Source organism: Primulina eburnea, chromosome 14 (genome assembly GCF_022965805.1).
Source record: "Primulina eburnea isolate SZY01 chromosome 14, ASM2296580v1, whole genome shotgun sequence".
NCBI lineage: Eukaryota > Viridiplantae > Streptophyta > Magnoliopsida > Lamiales > Gesneriaceae > Primulina > Primulina eburnea.
In genome coordinates, this window is record NC_133114.1 from 31333525 (window position 1) to 31357205 (window position 23681).

Genomic DNA, 23681 nt, shown 5'->3' on the forward strand with positions numbered 1-23681 from the left:
TAAATATTACCCAAAGTTTTTGAAAAAATATAGTTTAGATTCTTGATACGATGTTATCGAGTTTAATAAATTATATTAATCTTCAAAATTATTTGGTTTCTATCATTATTCCAAACGGCATGCATTAAAAGTATAGTACATGTGTTGCACAGATCTTAATAAAAGGGCCTTAGAAAGGCTAATGCAGCTTTGTAGAAAGCTAGCTTAGGCTGAACGTGACCCCAATTGCATGAAAAAAATTTGATATTTTTCCCGAGGAGCGAAGCTAGATTAGACTATTGGTCAAACTACTTCCTGATATGATTAATATGTGCTCTATCTATGCTATATTGAGAGTATTTTTTTACGAAATGTTTGCGAAAATATGTGAATTTAAACAAAAAAATGTGGGTTCATCAGTTTCTTTTTTTTTTTGGTTTGATCTATAAAATGCATTAGGATTAACACTTCCATTGTAGCATAGAATAGACATAACTAACTATAAATCCGAAAATCATGAGCAAAAGGAAAGAAGTTCAGTAGGAAGGCACTAATGCTTGCTACTCATTATTACTATATTTATCGATTATAATAGTAGTTAAAGTTGCATATCTATTACAAAATTTGTCAAATTATAATCTGAATTAGATTACAACTTTTTTTTATATAAAAAACTGAGATGGTGGCCGTTCTCTTGGAAATATCGAATTTTATGTATTATTATGTTTTATAATGGAACTTTTTAAAAATTATTGAAGGGACAGCTGAATGCCATGAAAAGTACAAAGATATTGCACATGGACATGCATGTGTGTGTATATATATATATATATATATATATGTACAGTGACGGAACTAAATTTTTATTTCTATCCGGACTAGAATTTTCTAAATCATGATTGATATGATATGGAGAAATAGAGCATCGGCCTACCGAAAAATATGACAAAATTTTATGTACAAAAAATATCATGAAAAAACAAACCACCCGAGCTACTTCTCGGACGGAGCAACACACAACTCCGCCCGTGTATATGCATCCCTCTTGATTTCTTCCATTTCACCCAACTTCACTCGTAAGAAGACGCATTTTACGTACTTAGCCATTCGATCCATCATGAAAATATGCAAAATTTTGGGTTCGGTTTTTTGTTCAATTCAGGGAGTATATTCGACGAAATCAACCCCAACACTCCTCACATCAGGTCTAGTTTCTCTAGATAAATATATGATCACGAATATGTACGTGGATCAGCCCCGATGTTCCATATTCAGGGCCGACTTTGCATCCTAAAAAGAAATTGAACAACCACACACTTAATCTACGTACATGGAAGTTAATTCATTTGTACTCGATCGATCGGCTGTTCGTTTTAGCTGAAAAATTGTCCATTTCCCAACCTCACACTGATGTCAGATCCAACTTTACTCCATTTATTGTAATAATAACAATTATTATATATCCAATAAACTCATCTAAAATGATCTCGATTTGATGCCCCAAAACCAACAACGTCACGTTCAATAATACAGAGAGCGCAACGTTTCATTCACTTATTCAATAAATAGCATGCATCCGTAGCGCAATCGAGACAATCACTCAATTAAATGCATGGCACGGCATATTTTATTGATGGCCGAAATTTATGTCCCCTGCTGTAAAACTACAGTGGACAAAAACTTTTATGTCTAGAAGCAATGTAGGGGAAGAAGAATTAATTCCGATGGTAGTTGTTATCAAGGCTAGGCCATCGCCTGCAGAAGTGAAAGAAAAAAAATTGATAACTAACATACATATTTTTGTCTGATACTTCGTTCCAAACTAAGAACTTTGATCGATTTGAAGTACGTGTTTAAATTGAAAGAAATGGAATAAAGATTGTAATTAGATCTTGTTTAAATTTATTAAAATATCAAACTGATACCTCTTCGCAAACTATGGATCTTGGTACCAGATTGTTTGAATTAAAAGAAATAAAATAAAGGTTCTAAAATCTTGTTTGTGAATGATGTTAAGAATTAATTGAATTTATTAAAATATGGAGTAGTTAAAGAAAAGAAACTGACAAGTAGAGCTGGCGGAGTCTTGAATATTTTTGCAGAGTATATTATTGTTTTTTTTTAGAAAAATAATCAGGTCAGCAATCCACAAAATATAGAGAGGAAAAAAAAACTCAATAATTGATGAACAGAAGAAGAAACAAAATAAATGAAGTGCTAATGCTACAGCGAATAAGTACAGGTAAGAGAGAGGCGCGCGCCATGTTACGTTGCACTGGAAGCAGAGGGCTGGGCTACAGAACCAATCGCAGAGGAGGCGCGTGCGAGGCTGGCAGGTCACGTGAATAGTAGTGCTCACTGGAAGATCCACAACCCATCATCATGCATTGAACAAAGGAGCAAAACAACTTTTTGAAAGGCACGAGAAACAGAGATTCCGTTGAACTTTCGGGCAATTGAAAAGATGAAAAACAAACTTCGATAAAAATAGAGATATTTGGAATTGAAGTTAGAATCATCAAAAAAGGATAACAGTTGACATCACAAATGATAATTCCATGAACCCCGGTTATGTACATACAGTAGTCAAGATAATTAATTTCGAAATCGAGAGAGAGAAAAAAGAAAAACCCCACTGGCCGAACAATCTTCAATCGAAATGCAGGTTGACTCTCTTTCAAGTTCGATCCGTGCGGTTCTTGTTGTGGTTCTGCTGGGTTTTGTTCGCACCACCATTGTTGCTTTCTCTCTTAGGCTGGGAAGAAAACATTGGGAACCCAAATACACCAGATTTCGACGACCCTCGAAGTGAGCAAACTGGAACGTTGAGAACCGGAGTGACGCGTACGTTGGCTGAATATGATCTCTCCATTCCCCGGTGCTTGTAGCGGGACCCACCGTTTAAAGAACTTGGACTGCTCGAACTTCTCTCCAAGCTATGGAAAACGATTTTCCCATACGAGTTCATTCTAGGACTATCCGCTGCAACGCCACTAACCGGAACTGTGGGTTCCGGCGCTCGGCGTGTCACATTGCGGCTGACACGAGTTGACGTGGGATTCTCCGATGACAAGGCCTTTGGCTTAACAACTCGAACTCGAGAAACGTTTCTGGTAGGTTGATTAGTGCTGCGTGTTACTCTAGGTTTGTCGGAATCAAGCGAAAGTCGTGGAAGGTCGTCGTGCTCATGGCCTGATGAGGAAGAGGAGAGCGATATTCGAGAGGAAATGGACACTGACGACTCGTTATCCATTTCCTTCAGCAATGGGATGTTCAAAGAAGAATCAACCGACACATTGGCAGATGGTTTCGTGCTGCGGTGAAGAAATTGCTTCAGGCTTCTCGCCGCATTTCGGTTAGTGTTATTAGAGGATAATGAGCCAGCCGTTTTCTGATCCTCCTGCTTCGCCATGCTGTTCTGGTAGAGTTTTCTCAAACCGAGAAGCTCCTTCCATCGGCTTGAGCATCTCGGCGCCTTAGGAGAAAACAAGAAAGGGTCCGCCGGAGATATTTCATTTCTCAGACGAAACACCGGCGTGTCTGGCAACACGATCTCCGACAGCGCCGGAGCTATCGCCATCGTTTGCCTGCTCGCGGAGAGCTGTAATGGAACCAGTTTCCCGTCCGCGAAGAGCTCGTCAGCTGGAAGCATTATCACCGGATCTTCGAGCCGAAACTCGAAATCCACAAAGTCAACTCCGGAGACGTCAGGATCTGAATCGTCTTGCTTCTCCGAATCGGCATTGTCCGTCCCTTCTAGATGCTTCTCAGAAATCACCTCGTCAGCTATATCCCGGCTAAATGGGATTCTCGGGCTCAGCCACGCGTACGAAGGGAACTTCGCCGGAGGGCAGTCCAGAAAATTATCCGGCGACATCCCAACACTGTTCACGCAAGCTGACGCCATTCCAGCGATCATGCAACCGATCTCACTACAATAAATATATCCCCTCGATCGAGAAGGATTTTCTAATCCCAGAAACAAAAAATCCAAAGAGAGAAACAACGTAGAATCAACTAAACCATTTTAACGGAAAATGTCAAACATCACCAAAGATTGTGAAAGAGAAAGCGAAGAAGAAATAGATTGTTGTGTTGCTAGGGTTGTGAATAGCGTTGTTTGTTGCAGAGGAGTTAGTGTTGCGTAGTATGTGGTGTAGGGTAGTAGCGTGTGCCCCAGTAGGGTACTTATTAAACAGTAGTATTCGTACGGTGGGCCTTTTGTTCCTATCCAATAATATATTGACACGTATTCGTGTGGTCAAAGTTTCCTCGACGTGGCTTGAAATAGGAAGGTGGGAGGTGGTGTCAGAGTGGCTCTTGGAATCATGTGATTTAATGAGGGGTGGGAAATGGAAATAGTGATAAATTTTGGGGAAATACAGACAATAACAAGGAGTGGAAGGGAGGGGCTCCATGATGGGCCAGCCAGACTTGTGCAACTCAGAACTGTCCATTATTTATGTCAGACTTGTTTGGACCGACAAATTTATTTAACTCAAATTCATAAATACAAATGGAATTGGGTTTTATGTGGAAAACTAATCCAATGTCATTGGACCAAGAAGCTGTGTTAAGCTTAGTTTGGGCTTTCTTTCTTTGGGTTGTAACCACCAGCCCAACCCATACCATACTTAAATGACCAAAATATCTCCGCATTTAGAAGGAAGGGTGTCCTTTCCGAGATCAGGGCTTTTTACTCTGTGCACTCAACTCTTCTTGTGAGATCTTATTAGTTAATCTGAGGGAGGGCCAAGGTAAACTCCTATTTCATTTTTTTCATTATTTTTTATTTGATTTCATCTTGTTTGTCACTAGAATTCTTATCCTCTCCTGTTCTTTTTAATTTCGATTTTAAAATTTAGTTAGGAATTATAACATTGATTTATTTTTAAAGATTTGAATTTTAAATACTTTTGGTTAGTTGTAATGCATAAAAAATAGGATGAAAGTGTCAGTGAGCTTCTTCTACAAGCAATAAATGCTAAAGCAGAGGAACTAGCTCTTCTTGGAGCTCCAATTGATCCAGATGATCTATGAGAGAGAATACTCAAAAGCCTTGGTGATGATTACAAAGAACTGGTACGTGCAGTCCGAGCAAGAGATTCTTCCACATCGTTCGAAGAACACTTCAGTGAGAAATTACTGAACTTTGATGCCTACATTACTCGCAACAAAACCAGAAAGATTCTACTTTCCTGCCACAGCTAATCCCACCTCTGGAAACACCTCAAACGGGCGTCCAGTCAAACAAGGCAAACAACTGTAACACATCCTGGCGAAACAGTACCAGTCATACCAATCAGCCACCTCAATTCGCCAACAGCAGATCTACTCCAAACCAAGGAAATCGACCTTTCAAACCATATCTACTGCCAAATTTGTAGAATGCAAGGACATACAGCAAAACAATGCTTGCCGTTTCAAATAGTACCGATTGAGCACATCTCAAACACTCCAGTCACTAGTTCAACTATTCCAAGGCAACCAAAAGCACAATATGCAGCCAATACATCCAACAATACCAATTGGCTTTTGGACAGTGGAGCTTCTCATCATGTTACATCTGGCCTAAGCAACTTTATCTCTTCATGTCCCATACACTGGCTCAGAAGATATTATGATTGGTGATGGCTCGGGTCTTCCCATTACACACACTGGTTCTACCTCCCAAAACACTTTTCTCTTGAATAATGTTTTGTGTTCCAAGCAGGAAAAAGAAATTAATTTCCATCTCTCAATTTTTCTCTTCAAATCAAGTTTCAATAGAATTCTTACCATCTTCATTTCTTGTGAAGGAACTTCGCATGGGGGCAATACTCTTGAAGGGATCAACTAAAGATGGAGTATACGAGAGGCCGACGCCTCCTCCACTACTAGCCTTCTCGACAATAAGATCCTCATCCATTGAGTGGCATCAATTAGGACATCCCGCATTCTCAATTCTCAAGCATATCATTTCCAGCAATAACCTTGATTTATCTTCCAATTTATCGTCTAACGTTTCCTGTAATGACTCTACAATAAAAGTCATAAATTATCTTTTTCAACATAAACACTTGTCTCCTCTCAACCCCTTCAAAATATATTTTCTGATGTGTGAATCTCCCCAAGTTTTTCACAAGATGATTTTACATATTATGTCTTATTCGTTGATCACTTCACAAAATACATATGGTTTTATCCTATGAAAAACTGAAAGACGTTTTTTTCGGATTCAAATCAATTGTTGAAAATCACTTTGACAGATAAATCAAAACTTTATACTCTGATAATGGTGGTGAGTATACTGCATTTCAAAATTTTCTGTTTGCACATGGCATCTCACACCCAACCACCCCACCAGACACCCCTGAACATAATGGTTTTTCAGAGAGACGGCATCTACATATAGTTGAAGCTGGCTTAGCTTTACTTTCTCACGCATCCCTTCCTCCTTCTTATCCATGGTTTAGACCTTATACATTCCACAAGCTCGATACTACTGCTAAATGGTGTGTCTTCATTGGCTATTCACTAACCCAGGGTGCATATTATTGTCTAGATCCTTCAACAACAGAAATTCTTATATCACGTCATGTTATATTTGTTGAAACAGTCTTTCCTTTCACTTATCTCTCCAATACATCCCCTCGCCCTGAACCAACCACAATAACCACTTGGATCCCACCGCCACTCTATATCCCAGCCACTTTTCCTGTGCTGCCACTCAATACTCAATCTCACGAAGGAACCCAACAGGAAGCCTCCAGTGAAGTTTAACTAAACAACTTTCTCCGGACGCTTCCTCCAACTCAAATTCAAGACTGGACCTTCTTCTTATCCATGATCAAAGTATGTGGAAATTTTCCAATTCTGTCAGTTTGTTGGTAAACACTGTTGCGAAATCCTTTCATGTTGCTGTCATTTTGTCGAAATCATGGGTTTAACGTCGTTGGATTACGTGGAATTGGATTATTATTTCTTATCGTGTAATGTGTTGATATGGTTCTTGTCCCTCTAATTTTTGTGGTTGTCGTTTCGTATTTTATTCCTATTAATGAATCTAGTTTCTACAATATCGGCTTAGCTTTTATGATTTCGTCTACCTTTTTCCATGTGGTCCAAAATATTTGTGGTTGATCAAACCCTGCGTCGGATGAAATCTCGTCTACATAAATTTTCGTTATTTGACAAATAAATCTTCACATTATTAAAATTATGTAGCACGCGATAAAAAATGATTTTCGTTCTCTCGAGTCTGATTAGCGCACTGAAAGTCTTGCATGGACGAGGCCTTGAATTTGTTGGGCTATACTAGCATGTTTTAGGCGTTAAAAGATTGACTGCTTCATGGCGAGCAAAAGAGATGCGGTATCTGATTGTTTGTTTTATTTTGGCCGTGACCCGGAACTCTAGGCTAACTTTGAAGATCAAAATCGGCCGTTCCATTGATATTGCGTTCTTAAACTCACCCGTGTACTACGAAGCCTTCAAAACATGAAATACGTTACGTTAGGTAATACCGTCAGCTCCTATGACAGGGTTTTCCAATTGAAATACATGTAATAACAGACAAATTTGTATACTAGAAAACATTTGGGAACTAATTAGCTAAGAGTTTGGGATTCCAATCAAATTTATCACAACTCGTGTAGTCAAGGCTATCTCAGTGCAACATGAATGAAATTCATAGCTTAACACAAGAAATCTTTACTCTGAACTCTTCTACAAAGAAAGTTGTAATCTGAATTACAAACAAAAGACAACGGTATTGAGGTAAACAAAACTGATCGAAACTCATTAGTTGAGGTCCTTCCCACACCTTTCAAACATATTTAAGATTGAAATCTTGGACTGTTTCACTGTCCAACTGTACATATCTAAAGTCTATTATCCCCATTGCTATTCAGGCATTGCACAACAGAGCATCAAATTAAGCTCCCATGTCCAAAGAAAGTCAAATCATGTAAAATACAGACGACCAACTTACAATCTCTTCCACCATAAGCCGAGGCCAAGAAGATGAACTCTTATTTTTTAATCGCGCAATGAAATATAAGGTAACCACAGGTCCATTTACTGCTTGAGGTAAGGCTTACCATATTCAAGAATCTGAAAACCACGAAACAGTTCCATTCAATCATGCATTTACAAGTTCACTTACTCAAATCTGACTGCTAGAGCCCAAAACAGGCATAGATCGCTGGGCAAATTCTAACAGGAGTTTTCTCTGCTGCTCATTTGTGTGAGGAAGACTTGCTCGCAAGAGTTCAACGGGCATTTCTCTGCTAATTGCTTTGGCTACATCAGACCCAACATCAGGTGTGTCTGGCGAGCCCTGGATGACAGATTGAACAACAGAGTCATATTTATTAAAGCAGTATTTAGTAAGAAGACTAAAGAAGGCATCAAATGAGGCCTGCCAAAAAGACCGGTTCGGCATGCTGCAGTTTCCAGCAGCTTGAGGGTCAGTCAGAAGCTCAGTTGCCCTATCAAGGACAGATTTCAGAACAACTGTTGCTCCATCTCCAGTAGGACTCCCAATGGGACGAAGAGGAGTATGTTCCACCGAACATACCACTGATGCAAGACAGGCAGCAAGAGATTTAAGTTCCATACCACGAACACACGATGATACAGCTATTGCAAGATTTGCAGTTGATGCCATTGCCTCAGGATCAGTAGGAACATTACCAAACAAGAATCTTAAATGGCGGAAGATGGCCATGCAGACTACTCGAGTCAGTTCGCCTGGCAAAAGACGTTGAAGATACCTCAACAAGAGCTTCCTACCCTTGGGAAGAGAGACTAACCTTAAGAACACAAAGTCATCTTTGGGAGCTAAATCTACAGTGTGGCCATTTTTCCCTAGAGGGTCAACAAGCTGAAGTGATGATGCTAAACCTTCCAGTAGAACATGTTTCCTCTGCCTCAACAGGACCCCACCATCATGCAGTTGATTAAACTGTAAAAATCTGTCAATATCGTCAACATCAAGTAAAAGGCAGATGCCATCCTCAATAGTCACCCTGGCAGCAAGCATAGGTTCCTGTTCCAAGGGCTTCTCAGTGAATTTTGAATCAGCCCCAACAGTATTAGAAGAATTTGAGGAGTCAACTTCAAGAAGCGGTCGAGGTCTGCGTATTGAAGAGAAGGAAACTCGCCCAAGAGCATCAACCTGGAGAAAGTGATGTGGCTCGGCAATAGAACGAGCTCTGGTAGGCCCATCACTCAAATTAGTTGGACAGAAATGATGTCTAAATTTTGCATCCACAGATTTTCTTGCTAGGCAAGCTTGATGATAATAATCATCCACATACGGATCATTGCTATGAGTAGCAGCAAGCTGCAACCTAAGAACATTTTCAATTTCATCTGTAGACATATACTTAGCCTTGAACCTTGGCCACCCACTCTCAACCTTCTGGCCACTTGTGTCATAACCCTGAGGAGGATAGCGCATTCCCTGTCTACTTCTCATCATTGACATAGCTCTTTGATCTCTCAAATCAGGGGACCCAATCATTTCAAAGTTGTTCATCATCGGTGGTGACACAGATAAGTGAGGATTAAATAGTTGAGGTTGCAACCCAGATAATTGGGTAAAGGCAGGCTGAAATGGATGGTGCATTCTAGTTTGCAAAGAACGTTGATGAGACATTATCTGTGGAGGCATTAAACCATTTTGATTTGATAATGGCTGGGGTAAAATATTATTTGGGAGACCAGATCGATCACCAGGAAACGGACTATTCTGGTTCATCCATTGATTTTGGAGTCGACCATGAGGCATCTGAGGCAAATTTCCACCAAATTGTGACCCATGAGTCAAGGTATTTAATGGGAGCTGTGGATTAGGAAAGGGTAAAATATTGGAGGAAGTTAATGGTATTTGCAGGCCCCCAGGTTGATGCATGATATTAGTGTGGCTAGACTGGCCATTTGGTGAATTTTGCTGTAATCTGCCAGGTGGTGGATACGAAGTGAATGTTGATTTTGGAATCAGAATTGGCTCACTAGAAAAGTGATTATGTTTGTTCTGTTGTTGATGTGGATGCTGCTGCTGTTGTTCGGGATGTGAAGATGTCCTGAGCAAGGAATTGGATTCTATGAAGCGTGCAGAAGAATATGGTTGTGAGGGCCAGTTTTTAGTACCATGGCCAGTTTCAGTATCAAGGGCTTGTCGATCAAACCAAATGAAATCTCCCTCCTGCGCCCACTCAGCAGCAGATGAGCCTACGGCAAAATTGCATTAGCGCAAGAGAATATCGCAACATATTAACAAAAGTGTTTCAATGACAAAACCTGTCGTTTATCAGGTATCTGTAGTTTAACTTAATTTCCCATCACCATCTTTTATTAAACATGTTACAGACAGGGAAAGGTGTGAAAACTATAAATCACGACAAATATAACTGGAATCGTTCGCACACAAACACACCCACATCTCTAGATCGATTCCGAGTAAAACGGTTACTCGCTAAAGAAAACAAAAGCTCAGAACAAAATAAAATCAACTCTTACAAATTAAAATAACTGAAGCACACAAAAGACAACTGGAAAAAAACAAAAACAAAAGATGCACAAAGGTAGAGGTGTTGACTAAGTCATGTAAAGTTATGTGAAAATAAAAAAGCAACGGCTGCTCTAAACCTCAACCAGTAAGAATCTCGCATAATTTTAAATGCTTATGTTCATTGCCACTCATAACAACAACAACTACAACTACACCATTTTTTAGCAATTAAGACTATCATGATTATCCAGAGTTTGATGATAAGAGTCAAAATACGTGATGCCATTTTAACAAAATTAAAGAAAAAAAATTTAGTCAAGCCCTTGCAACTATTATACGATATTGTGGCGGCTAAATGCCAAGTAAATACAAGATCTCAAACAGCAAGAATAACTTTCGATTAAACTTACTTTCTCTAGATCCCCAGTCTCCACCAACTCCAGCCGGCCAACTGACTGTTTTGTTCAACTGCATATAAAAATGTAAAATATATTAAAAGTTTCACAAGTAGTAAAGTACTATCATTTAAGCAAGGTAGCATGTTGCCAAAAAATAATTTGATCGGCAACTTTTACTGGTTTTTACGCGCTACCAGTCCGCTGGCCTCAAAAGGCTAAAAGAGAGAGCACGAAGAACACAAAGGAGAAAAATTCAAGAATAGTTATTCATAAATAAAAAAACACTAGTAATAGAAAATGAAACTCTCCAAGAAGAGCACATATTCAAAACGTAAAAGCCCCACCTTCGAAAATGTGACTGAAAGATCATCAACGTCAGATAGTGATCCAAACGCATCACCCTGCAGAAACAAAGAATCGACTATTTGAAACTGCCTAAACAATTCACTAACTATAAAATGCATATATATGTGTCTGAAATCTGTGTCCGCGAAAATTAACTACAGAAAAATAATTAACTCTCCTATGTGTATGTACATGCATATTGCATGGTGCATACAAGTGTAAACAAAAATTGAAGCGATCAAGAATGAATGCTTTTATGCAACGAGTTAGATCCAGGACTGATGTGCATATGACTCCTAAAGCATGCAATTTGCAATGATCTCTGGATCACATCTCTAACCACTATACATGATGATAAAGCTTCAGATAGCAAACCACACGGAAACATTAAATTTCTATTACCTAACAGAAAATTGCATCTCGATTATCATGGTGAAAATTGTTAACCATTTATGTTATATAGATATGGATACACTATAAACAGTAAAAACATAAATAGAAAGAGAAGAAACTCATAATGACCAGTATCGCGTGGAATGGCTAACAAATTAAATTAATAATCTCCAGGATCAAATTATGGAGATAAAGTGAGACCTACGATAACCACAGATCTAACGAACATAAGATAACCCGGAGGAGAGTGATAAGCAACTCCTAGCACAGCACAATTAACAATCTGCATAAATATTTTCTTTTAATCCAAGTTTGATATGGAATGATTTAACACCACATAAATTACTGATTTAGCCACCTCTTCTCTCTCGAGCTGGAGCCCCTCTTCATTGAATCCAACTGCGCCGAGAACTCCCTCATCATCTTCCAATCCCCCGAGCTCAACTTCTTCCACCGCGTTGTTACCAAAGAATGCATACTGTGTAGCGTCAAATACTGCATGCCATGTTCCATCAAAGTAGAAATTATTATAGACAGCATTACGCCGTATCTAGCTGTAAATTATAGTTATAGGGTCCCGCAAAGAAAAAGGCTCGTAATTATCCATAAATAAAGATACGCCCGCGACGTGTCCGCGACAAAACAAGGTCATATGTTTCTCACAGTGCCGCAACAAATGTCAACAACCAGATTGATCTAGTTCTCAAATCAATCACAAAAGCTACACACAAAGTAAAACTCTTAATATTATATATCCACAAAATATTCGTTACAACAGAATGACTTCTCCAAACCATGTCAAAAGGCAGTAAAAACTCTGCCACAAAAACAAGCATAACCCATGATTTACCAACAAAACTCACGTGAAACACGAACAATGAAATAACAAAAGCATAGCAGAATCTCGAGTAATCGATTTCACTTATACAAACCCCATAAATCAACCTTAAACAATCGAAAAACCTTCTAGAACTCCAGTGGTTGAAGATAAGTTCAAAGACAGAGAAAAACCTAAGTCAATAAGCTGAGAACCGACAAGGAAACAAATCCGTAGGAAGTAAAATTCGAGCCTCAAACAACAAAAACCAACATAAACATGAGTGGGGATACCTGTTGGATTTGCAGTAAATGGTTCGAGATCCTGAAGATTGGAGGACTCTTGAATACTGCCCCCATCTCCGTATTCATCCATTTCAAAAATTTCTGCGCTAACAAAGAAAAGATACTAAAAATATTTACTTCAAAAGTACCCAGAAAACAATAAATATAGTTCCTCCAAAAAAAAAAGCTACAAAATCCGAGATTTCTTTAATCTCGATAACAAGGAAATGGTGACTAAGGATTAAACCCTGGAGGCCAGATTAAAGAAGCCAAACTGTCAGAGGAGGATCCAACAGGCGGGGAACGCGTGAAAATTTCTTGACCTAAGGGTTTTTTCCTTCTCTTTTTCTGTACAAAAATCATCTGAAAAGAAAAATAAATATATAAATAGATAAAGATAGTGAGTGCCCCACACTCAATCAATGGTCCAGATCATTTCATTGGGGGGGGAATTTTTAAAAAAAAAAAAAACCAAGGGCCAGAAAAATTCTGGCCCTTGGATCTGCCCCTGCAGGCACTGTGCCTGCAGGGGCAGGGTCGAATTTTCCTGGCTTCTGGGCCTTAGTTTCTAGGGAGCGGTTTCTCTCAAAATCCCAAATATAAATAAAGATGCAAATTAAATAATAACAATATAATGAATTATATTATTAGTCATTTTGTTGATTTATTAGATGGAAAGATTATTCATCAATCATCACTGCTTTTGCAAATCCTGGAAATTGTATTTTATTGCTCGAGATGAATTTGTTATCAATTGATTTCTAATAATTTCAATTAACGGAGACCTAGCGATAGTCTCGTTGTAAATACCATCACGACTCACAAACCCTAAGAGTTCAAAAGAAATAATAATAATAACAATTTGAATTAATGGATATGAAGGCATCAGAATATAAGTTAATAACTAGAGTGAGGTAAGATTACCGTAGCTAGAGACATACATAGCAAAGGACATGTGCTGGTTTTTTATTTGACGGTCTTTGAAAATTTTATTCCCAATATTATTATTTTTATTTGGATTTCTTTATTTTCTCAATAATATATTGATGTCATTTTTACATTACAACATGTGTTTGATTTATTTATGGAATAAGATCGAATACATATTCAAGTTTAGAAACAAAGGAATTGCATCTGGCAACAATAAGCTACTGGAATTAATAAAACATCTACAAGAGTAACTGAACTAAGTCTTCGAATAGTATTTTATCCGTGCGATGCATATAATGTTATTTTATATCATTAATGACTAAAATTAGTAAATATTAGTGTTTGAATAATTATTTAAAATTATTGGTTTAATATAATGAATATATTTAAATTTTAAATATTATTATCAAAAATTATTATATCAAAATATCAATTTCATTTGAAATAACAATCAGATGATAACAATATTTTGTTGTTAAATTGAATTATTATCTTGGTTAAGTGGAACTGCTATAAATAAAAAGAAAAGAAAAATATTTAAAAAATCTTATATTATTTTGTTTATAAAAATTTTAAAGAATAAATAAACATTTTTTAAATTACATATGGACAATGCTTTGATCGACGATAGAAGGATTCATGTTGATTTTAGTCAAAGTGTTGCAAAGCTAAGGGCCCAGTCTAGGCACAAAGGTCTGATGGGCCGGTGGAGGTAAACATGTTCTAGCTAGGAAATGTTATTTGTTACTAAGTTACCTTGTCGGAGCCTAAAATGTCAAGTTGCCTGAGCATAATTGCATATATCCACGGCAGTTTATTTGATGTTGCTTAACAGTAGCAGAACGATGCGATGTAAAAGAACCTTTAGCAATCTGAGGTTTTGGCTGCGCGCAACTGTTTTTTTCTTTTTTTAGACTGCTTAATGTTGAAGTATTATATTTATCTTATACTTATTGCAGGAGATTGCTACAAGTGTGGTTCTATCGATCACATTGCTAAGGACTGCACAGGGGATTCCATGTCCTAACAACAACATTTCAAGTATCGAATAAACGATACCGACTCTCAACACGGTGGAGAGGGTAACAAGAGGTAATATGGCCATGTATTCTTAGTCTGAAGTAAATATCTGGGCCCTTTCATAAATATTTGATATTTATCTGTTTAAGATATGAAAGGGTGTTTGAGGGAGATTCCGATGGAAGTCTCATACATGGCAAGAGAAAGAAGACATGGTGGGAAACAAGATAGTAAAGGACGTGGTGTTTATCAGCCCAAAGATCAGGATGACAGGAGGAGAGACCCACATACCTCGCAGAGGCGGGATGACAGAAGTGAGGAACACAGAGAAGGTTCGGGATACATGAGACACCAAACAAGTCCACATAGGAGAAGACAAAGAGATGGCCCAGAACAAAAGGACCGAAATGATAAAACTGATGGGCTTTTACCACAGGAACAAGACAGATGATGAGAAACATAAAAGAAGACATGATGACGATGATGATAGACAAAAATATAAAATGAAAGACAAAAAGTATGTAAAAAGGCGTGGGAATGATGCTGGATACAAGCGGGATGAGAGAGTAAAAAAAGAGGCGTGAAGATGATATTGGCCACGGAGACAGGAAAAATGGATACGAAGCAAAAAAGAAAAGTTCTGATGAAGGAATTCGAGGGAGTGGCAGGGATAGACATGATACTAGTGACACAAAGGATGGTCATAAAAGAAGAGATGAAGATCGATACTCGGAACGTAGATGTTCTAAAGGTGATGTAGGCTATCGTGACCGTGACCGTGGTAGATAGCACTGAAGTATAACATAATTTAAACTATGGTTGTGTATGATTTTTGCATATTTGTTGGTATTGTACGTGGTCGTACTTTTCAAAATAGGTCCCCTGCTATACGAATTTTTGTGTGTAATCCGTAACATTTGTTTTAGTTTCTAAGCGAACAGCTTGCTTGGAAGCTAAGCGCTCTTTAAATCATTATTACTTTGGATGTTATGCAGTAAATCAATTTGCAATGATGCTTTCTTGATGGCTAATGTCTTCTTTTTTTAAGAGATTCTTACAATTTCTACTTGAAGTCAGTTAAAATTCACTCGATTCATTAGTTTCGGTGATCATATATTTCTTGATAAAACACATATATTTCAGCAGAACATGAATCATGGGTTGCCCACACCCCAAGATGTTAAAAAATTTAAGTTAAAAATGAAATGTGGTAGGGAGTTAAGCTCCACGACAAAAGTTACACGTGCACACCGATTTGAAGCGAATCAAGTGACCATACCTTTCTGTCTTTTTCTTCGATGTTCAAGTCCACATAAATTTAATCGTTTGTTTGCGGGATTTTCACGTTCAATTGATGCCCCACGTGTTTTTTTTAATACGTTTGGATTCAGTTGTCCGACGACTATGGTCTATGAACCCTTTCGGATTCGAGATCTAATTCTAACACTAACGAAGATTCATGAACATAGATAGCCTTTTGGTATTTGTGCAAAGAAGATGGCGTGTTTATATCAAATCAAATATTTCGGTTGGGAGTGGGTTCAAAAACACCGACCCTCCACCCACCCTAAACCAAATCCACCCTCACCCTTCGAGTATATATCAAGCCACATATAAAACCTACGTCCCTCTCCTCACCATAACAAATATGAAGAAACTCGAAATGCAAGACATTTTCAAGGCAATTGGGTCGGACCCTATCCTACAATAGTTTGAGATCCAAATCCAATCGGGATCATGGCTTTCAAGAATCGTGGGATACCGGTCATGATCATCAATGTTCGATAGATTTCGACGAGCCTTGTGAGACTATATTCGTCGGGAGTTCCAGGAAAAGATACACAGTCAGCTCCAAGCATTTGAATCATCCTTTGTTGAACGCTCTCATAGAGAAATCCAATGAAAATTCGGGTTCGGGTCGTGTATCGGATCTCTCGGTGAAATGTGAGGTTGTGCTGTTTGATCATATCTTGTGGATGCTCGATAACGCTGATCCTACACTCACTTTGGACTCTTTGGAGGAACTGGCCGAGCTTTATGCATACTAAATTCGGTCAAAAATAACGTAGAAATTAATAATTTTTATATCTATTTTTTCAATGATTTTGTAAAACTTACTGTGCTAGAAATTCTACAAAGTGTAGAATTCATTACGTGCAGTTTTAAATGTGTATTTTAATTTAGCGCCAACTTTATTTACGTTTCGTGCATGTGGGGAGGTACGTATCGAATACATGAAGTACATTGAATGTTGATGCAAAAAAAAAAAAAAAACCTACTATTATATATTACACTATAAAGCTATAATCTTTTTTTTATGTAAATCAAACAAATAATATGTCTGTATAAAAGTGTAATAACAAATAACATGTCTGTAAATAAGATCATAAAAACTTTTTTTCAGTAAATTTATATCACATATATAACTACCATATTCTAATAAAATATGACTTTTTAAATGATTATATCACAAATAACATAAAAGTCACGATAAAAACTTTTAAAATTTTAATATAATCTCTAAATTTTTCATATAAATTATCTACTACAAAAAAATTTAATATGTATACATGTATCAGGGGTCAAAATGCAATGATATAAAATTAAGGATCGAGGTGTTATCTCTATCCCATTTAGAGTAACCAAATCCTTTGTACTTGGTATTTGGTACGCCTTTTGTCCTCGCCAATTGAATTTCATAGAATTCTTTTTAAAATTGAAAGTGTATTTTGATCCTAATTTCAAAATTTAAAGATAATTTTGCATACAGTTTGAATTTAAGATTAGAAGATCCTGGGTCGAAAAGAAAACGTTTTTTTCATTATTGTCAACTTCGGAATTAAAAAGGCCCATACATAACCTAAGAGCCCAATTTTCTCATCCAATGAAAGTACATAATAGATACGATCAGGCCTCTATCACAAGACAACTTAAAAATATATAAAAAAAAGAATAAATTGCATCCTAAAATTTAATAAATATAATAAATTAAATAATTTTAAGAATAAAAGATCGAATTTACCAATGATTATTTAACTTAAAAATAATTTATCAAGGATAAAATTGATTTTTTAGTTAGATTATATATTAATTTGTCTTAATTAAATTATTTATATTAGTTAATATATCAATACGTCAATTTATTGCATCACCAGCGCACGATAGCATATGCCCCCCCGTTGTTCTGGGTCTTTCGGTTTGCCTAAGCGCGTTTTCTTTGTTTCCAGCCTGGCTAAGAAGTTCGCAGGATTTCAATTCCGAATTATACTCGCATTTTTGCCGACAACAGAATCCGCCTCTCAGATCTGTTTCCTTTTTTGCTCGCTTTCGATTTTGGCGATTGATTTTTGATTGTTTCCGTTGGTGTTCAAGGTATTTGCCATACATTCATTGAAAGATTTGTTTTTTTTTCAATGATTTTATCGGAGAATTACGTTTCTGATGTGTTTGTCACCGCAATTACTGTAGAATTTCCATAGATTTTAACGTAGCACGCGATAATCACATCTTTTTTGTTTAAAACGATTATGTTGGCATCTTTTCTGATGGGTTTTTGCATACTGCGCAAAGACAACAGGAACATCAACTAAGGAGAAGTCATCGCATATGGAGAACCTGAATGGGAGGAAGAAACTTACAGCGGGTCGTCGCAAGATTGACATGAAAAAAATACAGAAAAAAACAAGCTTGCTAGTCACGTTCACCAAAAGACGAACAGGGCTATTCAAAAAGGCCAGTGAATTATGCATTTTGTGCGGTTCGGAACTCTCCATTATCGTACAATCTCCGGCAAAGAAGTTTTATGCATTCCACAGCCCATCTGCGGAATCCACGCGCCACAGATTCGATATGGGAGATGGTTTTATTGCTAATTATACCAGCCATATAGATGATGTCAGAACTGAGTACGAGGAGGCCGTTAGAGTGTTGGAAGAAAAGAAGAAGGAAGTTATTGGTATTGCAACGAGTCATGAAATCAAGGAGCGTGAATTCTGGTGGGATCAGCAAATTGAGGGGATGGATCTGCAAGAACTTGAGGGATATTTGGAGAGTCTAGAATCTTTGAGGAAGAACGTTTCGTCCAGATTGAAGAGATAGAGTTACTGCCAACTTATTCTTCTCCGTCATCTGGGTTCAATGGAGGATACTATTAGGCCTATATGATTCACGTGAGTCACTGTGAAATGCTTGCTGGATAAATAAAGAAGATGGAAACTGTCATCTAAAGTTCAAGAACTCATTTTGAATCATTGAAACATTTCGGAAAAAAAGTGGAAGCTCATCTGATGAATCTAGAGTAATTCTTATTTGAGAGAGATGGGAACCATAAATCCATATAGACAACTTTCATGCTATAATTCATCCAGTTATTTCAATTGTCCCAAAACAAAATTTAAAAAATTACCCTATAGAGGAAAGTGTAAATTCCTCCGCAAACTGCAAGTCCTTTTGCTTGATCAAAATTCTTTATATATGTAATGGGGCCAACATTTATCTTTTTGCATCACTGAAATAGCATCGCTTGTGGAAAGTTAGATGTCTTGTGTCTCATTCAAGCAAGATGTTAAAAGAATTGAGTCCATATTTGTTCAGCAAATGGCTCAACTATTACATTAGGATTTTGATAATATCTTTATTTTATTTTAGGCATCTAGTTGTTATCCACAAATAGTAGTTTACTTTTTATAATATCTTTTAGTTAGGAATCTTATAATATATAAATAAATATTGGTTGCTTAATAAAATTATTCTTTTGCGTTCTATTATCATCTTTTATTGTTATTCTTTTATTTTGTTTTCTAAACATTCAATAAATGGTATCAAGAGCCATGATCTTGAGAGATCTATGAGATTTAAAAAATTTAAAAAAGAATTCATAAATTTCTTTCACAGCATTTGCACTGCCATTGTATTATCAAACAAATTATCAAGTGTGAAATATTACAATGAAAGTATATATGGATGCTAATAATTTGTGAGAAACTGTTGAACAAGATTATGAAATTCCAGATTTGTCTGACAATCCAACGGTTGCTCAAATCAAAATAAAAAAGAGAAGAAACAAAGAAAAGCAATTTTTTTTTGTAGGAATCTATTCAAGAAATTCTATCAAGATCAATACAAGTATATATATATATATATTGAAGAATAATTATTACACTAGAGTGAAGCGAGACGAGTAAGATACGAAAGAATAAAGAGAAAGTGATTCAAAAAACTTGTAAAGATGAAGCGTTGCTGTTTCAGAGTGTTGGCGTGACGTGTTGGAGATATTTGAAGACAATACTCATACAAAGTCTTAATCGAAAAATTGTTTTGTTGCTCCGAATTTCTATCACACATATTTGCGTTATTGTGTTTTGATTATTTTTGTCATCGATATTTTAGTATGCAATTTATTTCTTTATCCGTTTATTGACTAGTATTAATTGTATAAACTCGATTTATTTTCTAATGATTATTTTGAGTTGGGGCACTTGTGCATACTTATCTATGTGTTATTTTTAATTAAGTTATTTATTTGTGTGTTCTATTATTATGCGGCTTGTATATTGCAACACTCGTTTATTAGGTTGGCCGAGAAAAGTGGTTAGATTTCATTTGAGATGAAAATTTATGAAGTTAAAATATTTTCCACATGAAAAAGAAATAACGAGATATATATATAGGTAAGAATTGTGGTGTGTTGTCCTTTTCTTCCATGCTCAAATACAAGGAAAGATCGACCTACATTTCACGTTGATGAAATGAATGAGCATTAACTGTTTGGAATATCCATGTCTCCTAAAACTACAAAGTCTACATCGATTGACAGAATAGAAATGGTGGGGCTCTGGCCTGCAGTCTCCGTCCTATCATAATACCCAAAATATCAGATTCGGTGATATCCATTTAATAATTTCGAATACTTGCAGAAACAGGCTTGCAGTTCATTATATCAGGCCTTTTTCAGGTGGCCCAGAGGGCATTAAATGAATTGCAATCTGTTGTGGGGCGACCCTTTTTTGTACTGACAAGATTGGGTTTCTGATCACAACTTTGAAATTTTGGGCTCTTGTGGAATAATCAGAGGACCATCTCTGGCTAATTATGGCCTTGTGGCCCTCCTTACCAATGGGGTTACATCTTCATTGTTCTCGTGGGTTATAATTGTTAACTTGGTTTGTTTTTATCCCGAGCGAATACATGTTGAAATGAATTATAAAGATTTATTTTCACGCATTGATCTTATTCTTAAATAACTTCGGCTCTACAATCAAGTTGTAAGGCTTTTCTTCTTTTTGATGCATACATTGAGGGTGGGGAGCTAGAATCTTTACTACCTATCCCTTTAAGTAGAAAAGATTGTATCATCAAGTCGAGAGATTTTTGGCGTTACGTTAAGTGGTTTTCATTTTATTCAATTTAATGAATTGTGTGGTATAAGGTTATCTGATTTAAGCATTAATTATAGGCAGTTTTTACGATTTTTTCATGATGCCGTAAGAGGTTGGCAATTTCTTCAGCTTCGATGGGTAACTAAAGCACTACCTTTTTCTTATTAAATATTTGAAAGTCCACGTCTTTTAAGTTGTAATAGCTGTCCTTCCAATTTAATGCTATAATGTCAACTTGTGATCTAACTATTTCACTGGTAAAAGTAAATCAATGTATGCTCAATAGAGACCCTTTAATAGGGAAGTTCTTGAGTTGGCATAGCAAATGATCTACATGGATCCAAAAATCTCAGGGAAGGTGAAGATGTAGGAGGACTGTGACTCGGTAGAACAAGAAATTGCGTAGCGGGTCGGCCAACGTCTATTGGAATGTTAATTATTCTAGTAAAGAAGTAATCTAAAAGGTGGATGAAGATGAAAAATTTTACCCACATTGCTAGGAAATTGTAAGAGGACCACTTTGATGGTCTTGATCATGCACTCAATTTGGTGGGTAGGGTAGGGTAGGGTAGGGTAGGGGGGGTGTTGATTTTGTAAAGTCCAGCAATGGTGGGCCAAAGGGATTCTTTCATTTATGCACGTAGTAGTTGCCAACACAGCATTATGCATTCCCATATATAGTGGTGGTGTGGAAATTTACTTGGTTTTAAAAGTGGATGGCTGATTCTTGGTCGTGTCAGCTTTCAAATCTCTAGTCTTACTGTTTAGTTCACTGTTGGAAACAAGTATGGGACAAAAAAGTTGGGCGAGATTTCAAAACATACGAGGACCTCCATCCATTCTATATATCCCTCCCCACTTGTCTTTCATATCGAATTATTAGTATTTAGAATCACTTTTCCGTTTATTTTGGAGCATACTAATTACCATCCAATTCAAATCTCACTTGTATGTAATTTGTTGAGAATTTATTTCGAATATAAATAATTTGTGAAGGAACTCCAATATATGTTTGTAACGTTTTTTTTTAAGAATATTTTTTCACTCACTTTAGTTACAAAGATAAGAAAAATCTCTCTCAATATACAATGTAGATATTCTGTATTTGTATGTGACTAAATCAAATAAGAATCCAACAAAAAAATATAATTTTTTATCTAATGATGACATATATATAGAGATGAAAATACGATTCAGAACATACGTGACTCTTCATCAAACATTGCACTCTTTCATGAAAATCAATTATGAAACAAGGTATTGTTTCCAAATAATTTTCTTATCCTTTGAGAATGATTGTATGGTTTCCGTAGAGTTTTTGGGGTCGATCCTCGTAATTTTCGCAGCGGTAAACTTTATTCGTTATCGACAAACTAAATAATTATGAAAATTAGATAAGAAATCCCCCTCCCCCGTTGTAAAAACATCGGCATGTCCAATCTCAGTCCCGAATCCACAACTACCTACTCCGTTACAGCCTTACATACTTGCTCTCCATGAATATTATTGCCATTCAAGCTTGATATATTTAAATATCATCTCATCAACAACCCAGTCAACAAATGTAGCTGATTAATGTCACCCACTCACTTATAAGCTAGATAATCCATTTTATATATGGCGTATATCTTGGATATCGATATTCGATCATGTGTTACTTCTTGTCTACATTTGGCTCCACCGGAAAAGGTTTCCCACTAAAATTATTTCGTGTTTGAACAAGTGAGGTTGAGAAAAAGAAAATAGCCGGCGAGCATAAATGTGATCATAATATAAAGCAAATCTTAATGGGTAGTTGGGGTTCCCACCAAAATCTCCATTTCCTCTTACTAGCCAATGGATTACTGAAGCAGTCATTATTGTCCTAGGCTAGAACATGTATTTTTGCTAAGTGGATTCCGATGCTCTCGTTTTTCTTTAATTTTAAAGATGGTACTCACAAACTTACGAAACAAAGAATCGACGCCACTCCACCTTTCGATGCTTCTTTTTTAGTGTATGTGGGGTTGTTATAACTAGCTACCATAAACAATGTACTTTATATTTAGCCTCGTCAGCGAATAATGGATTATATAGTTGATTTTTTGGAATAAAAATTCATCTTTTTGTCACTTTTCTTCCATGCGAATAGAGGTGGGAAAACCGTTAACAAAATGTAACGTGAGAAAGCAGAGGGGTACCCATCATGCATGCTAGCTTTGGCAGCTCAAAATTTATATGCTTCCAACTATGTATTTGATTAGAAGTCCCCACTTTTTCTCTGAGAATTGGTACAAAGCTCGATAATGGACAAATGGTGTGACAAACACATTTCCATGTCCTTACATGCATTGTTAAAAAAGTTGATTATGAAAAGAAGAGAGATCCAGCACAGTTTAGGCATATATCCTTCCTTTATCCATGGTTTGCTCGTTTTTTTATGGGTAAAGTCATGTTTTTTTAAGTTGTTGCGTTCCCAAATGCATCGCAAAACAATTGCAAATTTAAGCTTTAGTATTGTTATGGTAATTTAAAGAGGTTTTTTTTATCATCATGCATGAATGAGTGTGTAATTTTTCTAATTATATGTAACATCTCTAATTAATTTCTTTTAATTTTTTATAATTAATAGATACAATAATTTTTACAAGGAGAGTTACA

The 23681-nt window shown here is 36.7% G+C and overlaps 3 protein-coding genes and 1 long non-coding RNA gene across 4 annotated transcripts; 2 read left to right on the top strand and 2 right to left on the bottom strand.

Annotated features, from left to right (window-relative positions):
• Positions 1–2465: 2465 nt before the first annotated feature.
• On the bottom strand, positions 2466–4146 carry LOC140813187 (uncharacterized). The gene has a single exon (XM_073171655.1). It carries the CDS (start codon positions 3896–3898, stop codon positions 2657–2659), a length of 1242 nt encoding a protein of 413 aa, XP_073027756.1. The 5' UTR covers positions 3899–4146; the 3' UTR covers positions 2466–2656.
• Positions 4147–7627: 3481 nt separating this feature from the next.
• On the bottom strand, positions 7628–13100 carry LOC140812939 (protein PAT1 homolog). Its single transcript, XM_073171321.1, has 5 exons — positions 12724–13100; positions 11960–12108; positions 11220–11276; positions 10888–10945; positions 7628–10197 (listed from the first exon to the last, which is right to left on the bottom strand). The coding sequence occupies exons 1-5, from the start codon at positions 12803–12805 to the stop codon at positions 8126–8128; spliced, it is 2418 nt and encodes an 805-aa protein (XP_073027422.1). The 5' UTR covers positions 12806–13100; the 3' UTR covers positions 7628–8125.
• Positions 13101–14242: 1142 nt separating this feature from the next.
• On the top strand, positions 14243–15349 carry LOC140812541 (uncharacterized). Its single transcript, XR_012113688.1, has 2 exons — positions 14243–14736; positions 14814–15349. It is a non-coding gene; the product is annotated as an uncharacterized lncRNA (long non-coding RNA).
• Positions 15350–15361: 12 nt separating this feature from the next.
• On the top strand, positions 15362–16856 carry LOC140812299 (auxin-responsive protein SAUR76). Its single transcript, XM_073170530.1, has 2 exons — positions 15362–15420; positions 16319–16856. Exons 1-2 carry the CDS (start codon positions 15362–15364, stop codon positions 16710–16712), a joined length of 453 nt encoding a protein of 150 aa, XP_073026631.1. The 3' UTR covers positions 16713–16856.
• The last annotated feature ends 6825 nt before the right edge of the window (positions 16857–23681 follow it).

Coding starts and splice junctions, on each gene's coding strand:
- LOC140812939 (XM_073171321.1), bottom strand. CDS start 12,805: ATGGATGAATACGGAGATGGGGGCAGTATTCAAGAGTCCTCCAATCTT. Junction 12,109..12,723: donor ATTTACTGCAAATCCAACAG/GTATCCCCACTC, acceptor CATGGCATGCAG/TATTTGACGCTACACAGTAT. Junction 10,946..11,219: donor TTTCAGTCACATTTTCGAAG/GTGGGGCTTTTA, acceptor TTTTATATGCAG/TTGAACAAAACAGTCAGTTG.
- LOC140812299 (XM_073170530.1), top strand. CDS start 15,362: ATGGTCATAAAAGAAGAGATGAAGATCGATACTCGGAACGTAGATGTT. Junction 15,421..16,318: donor GTAGATGTTCTAAAGGTGAT/GTAGGCTATCGT, acceptor ACAAATATGAAG/AAACTCGAAATGCAAGACAT.
- LOC140813187 (XM_073171655.1), bottom strand. CDS start 3,898: ATGATCGCTGGAATGGCGTCAGCTTGCGTGAACAGTGTTGGGATGTCG.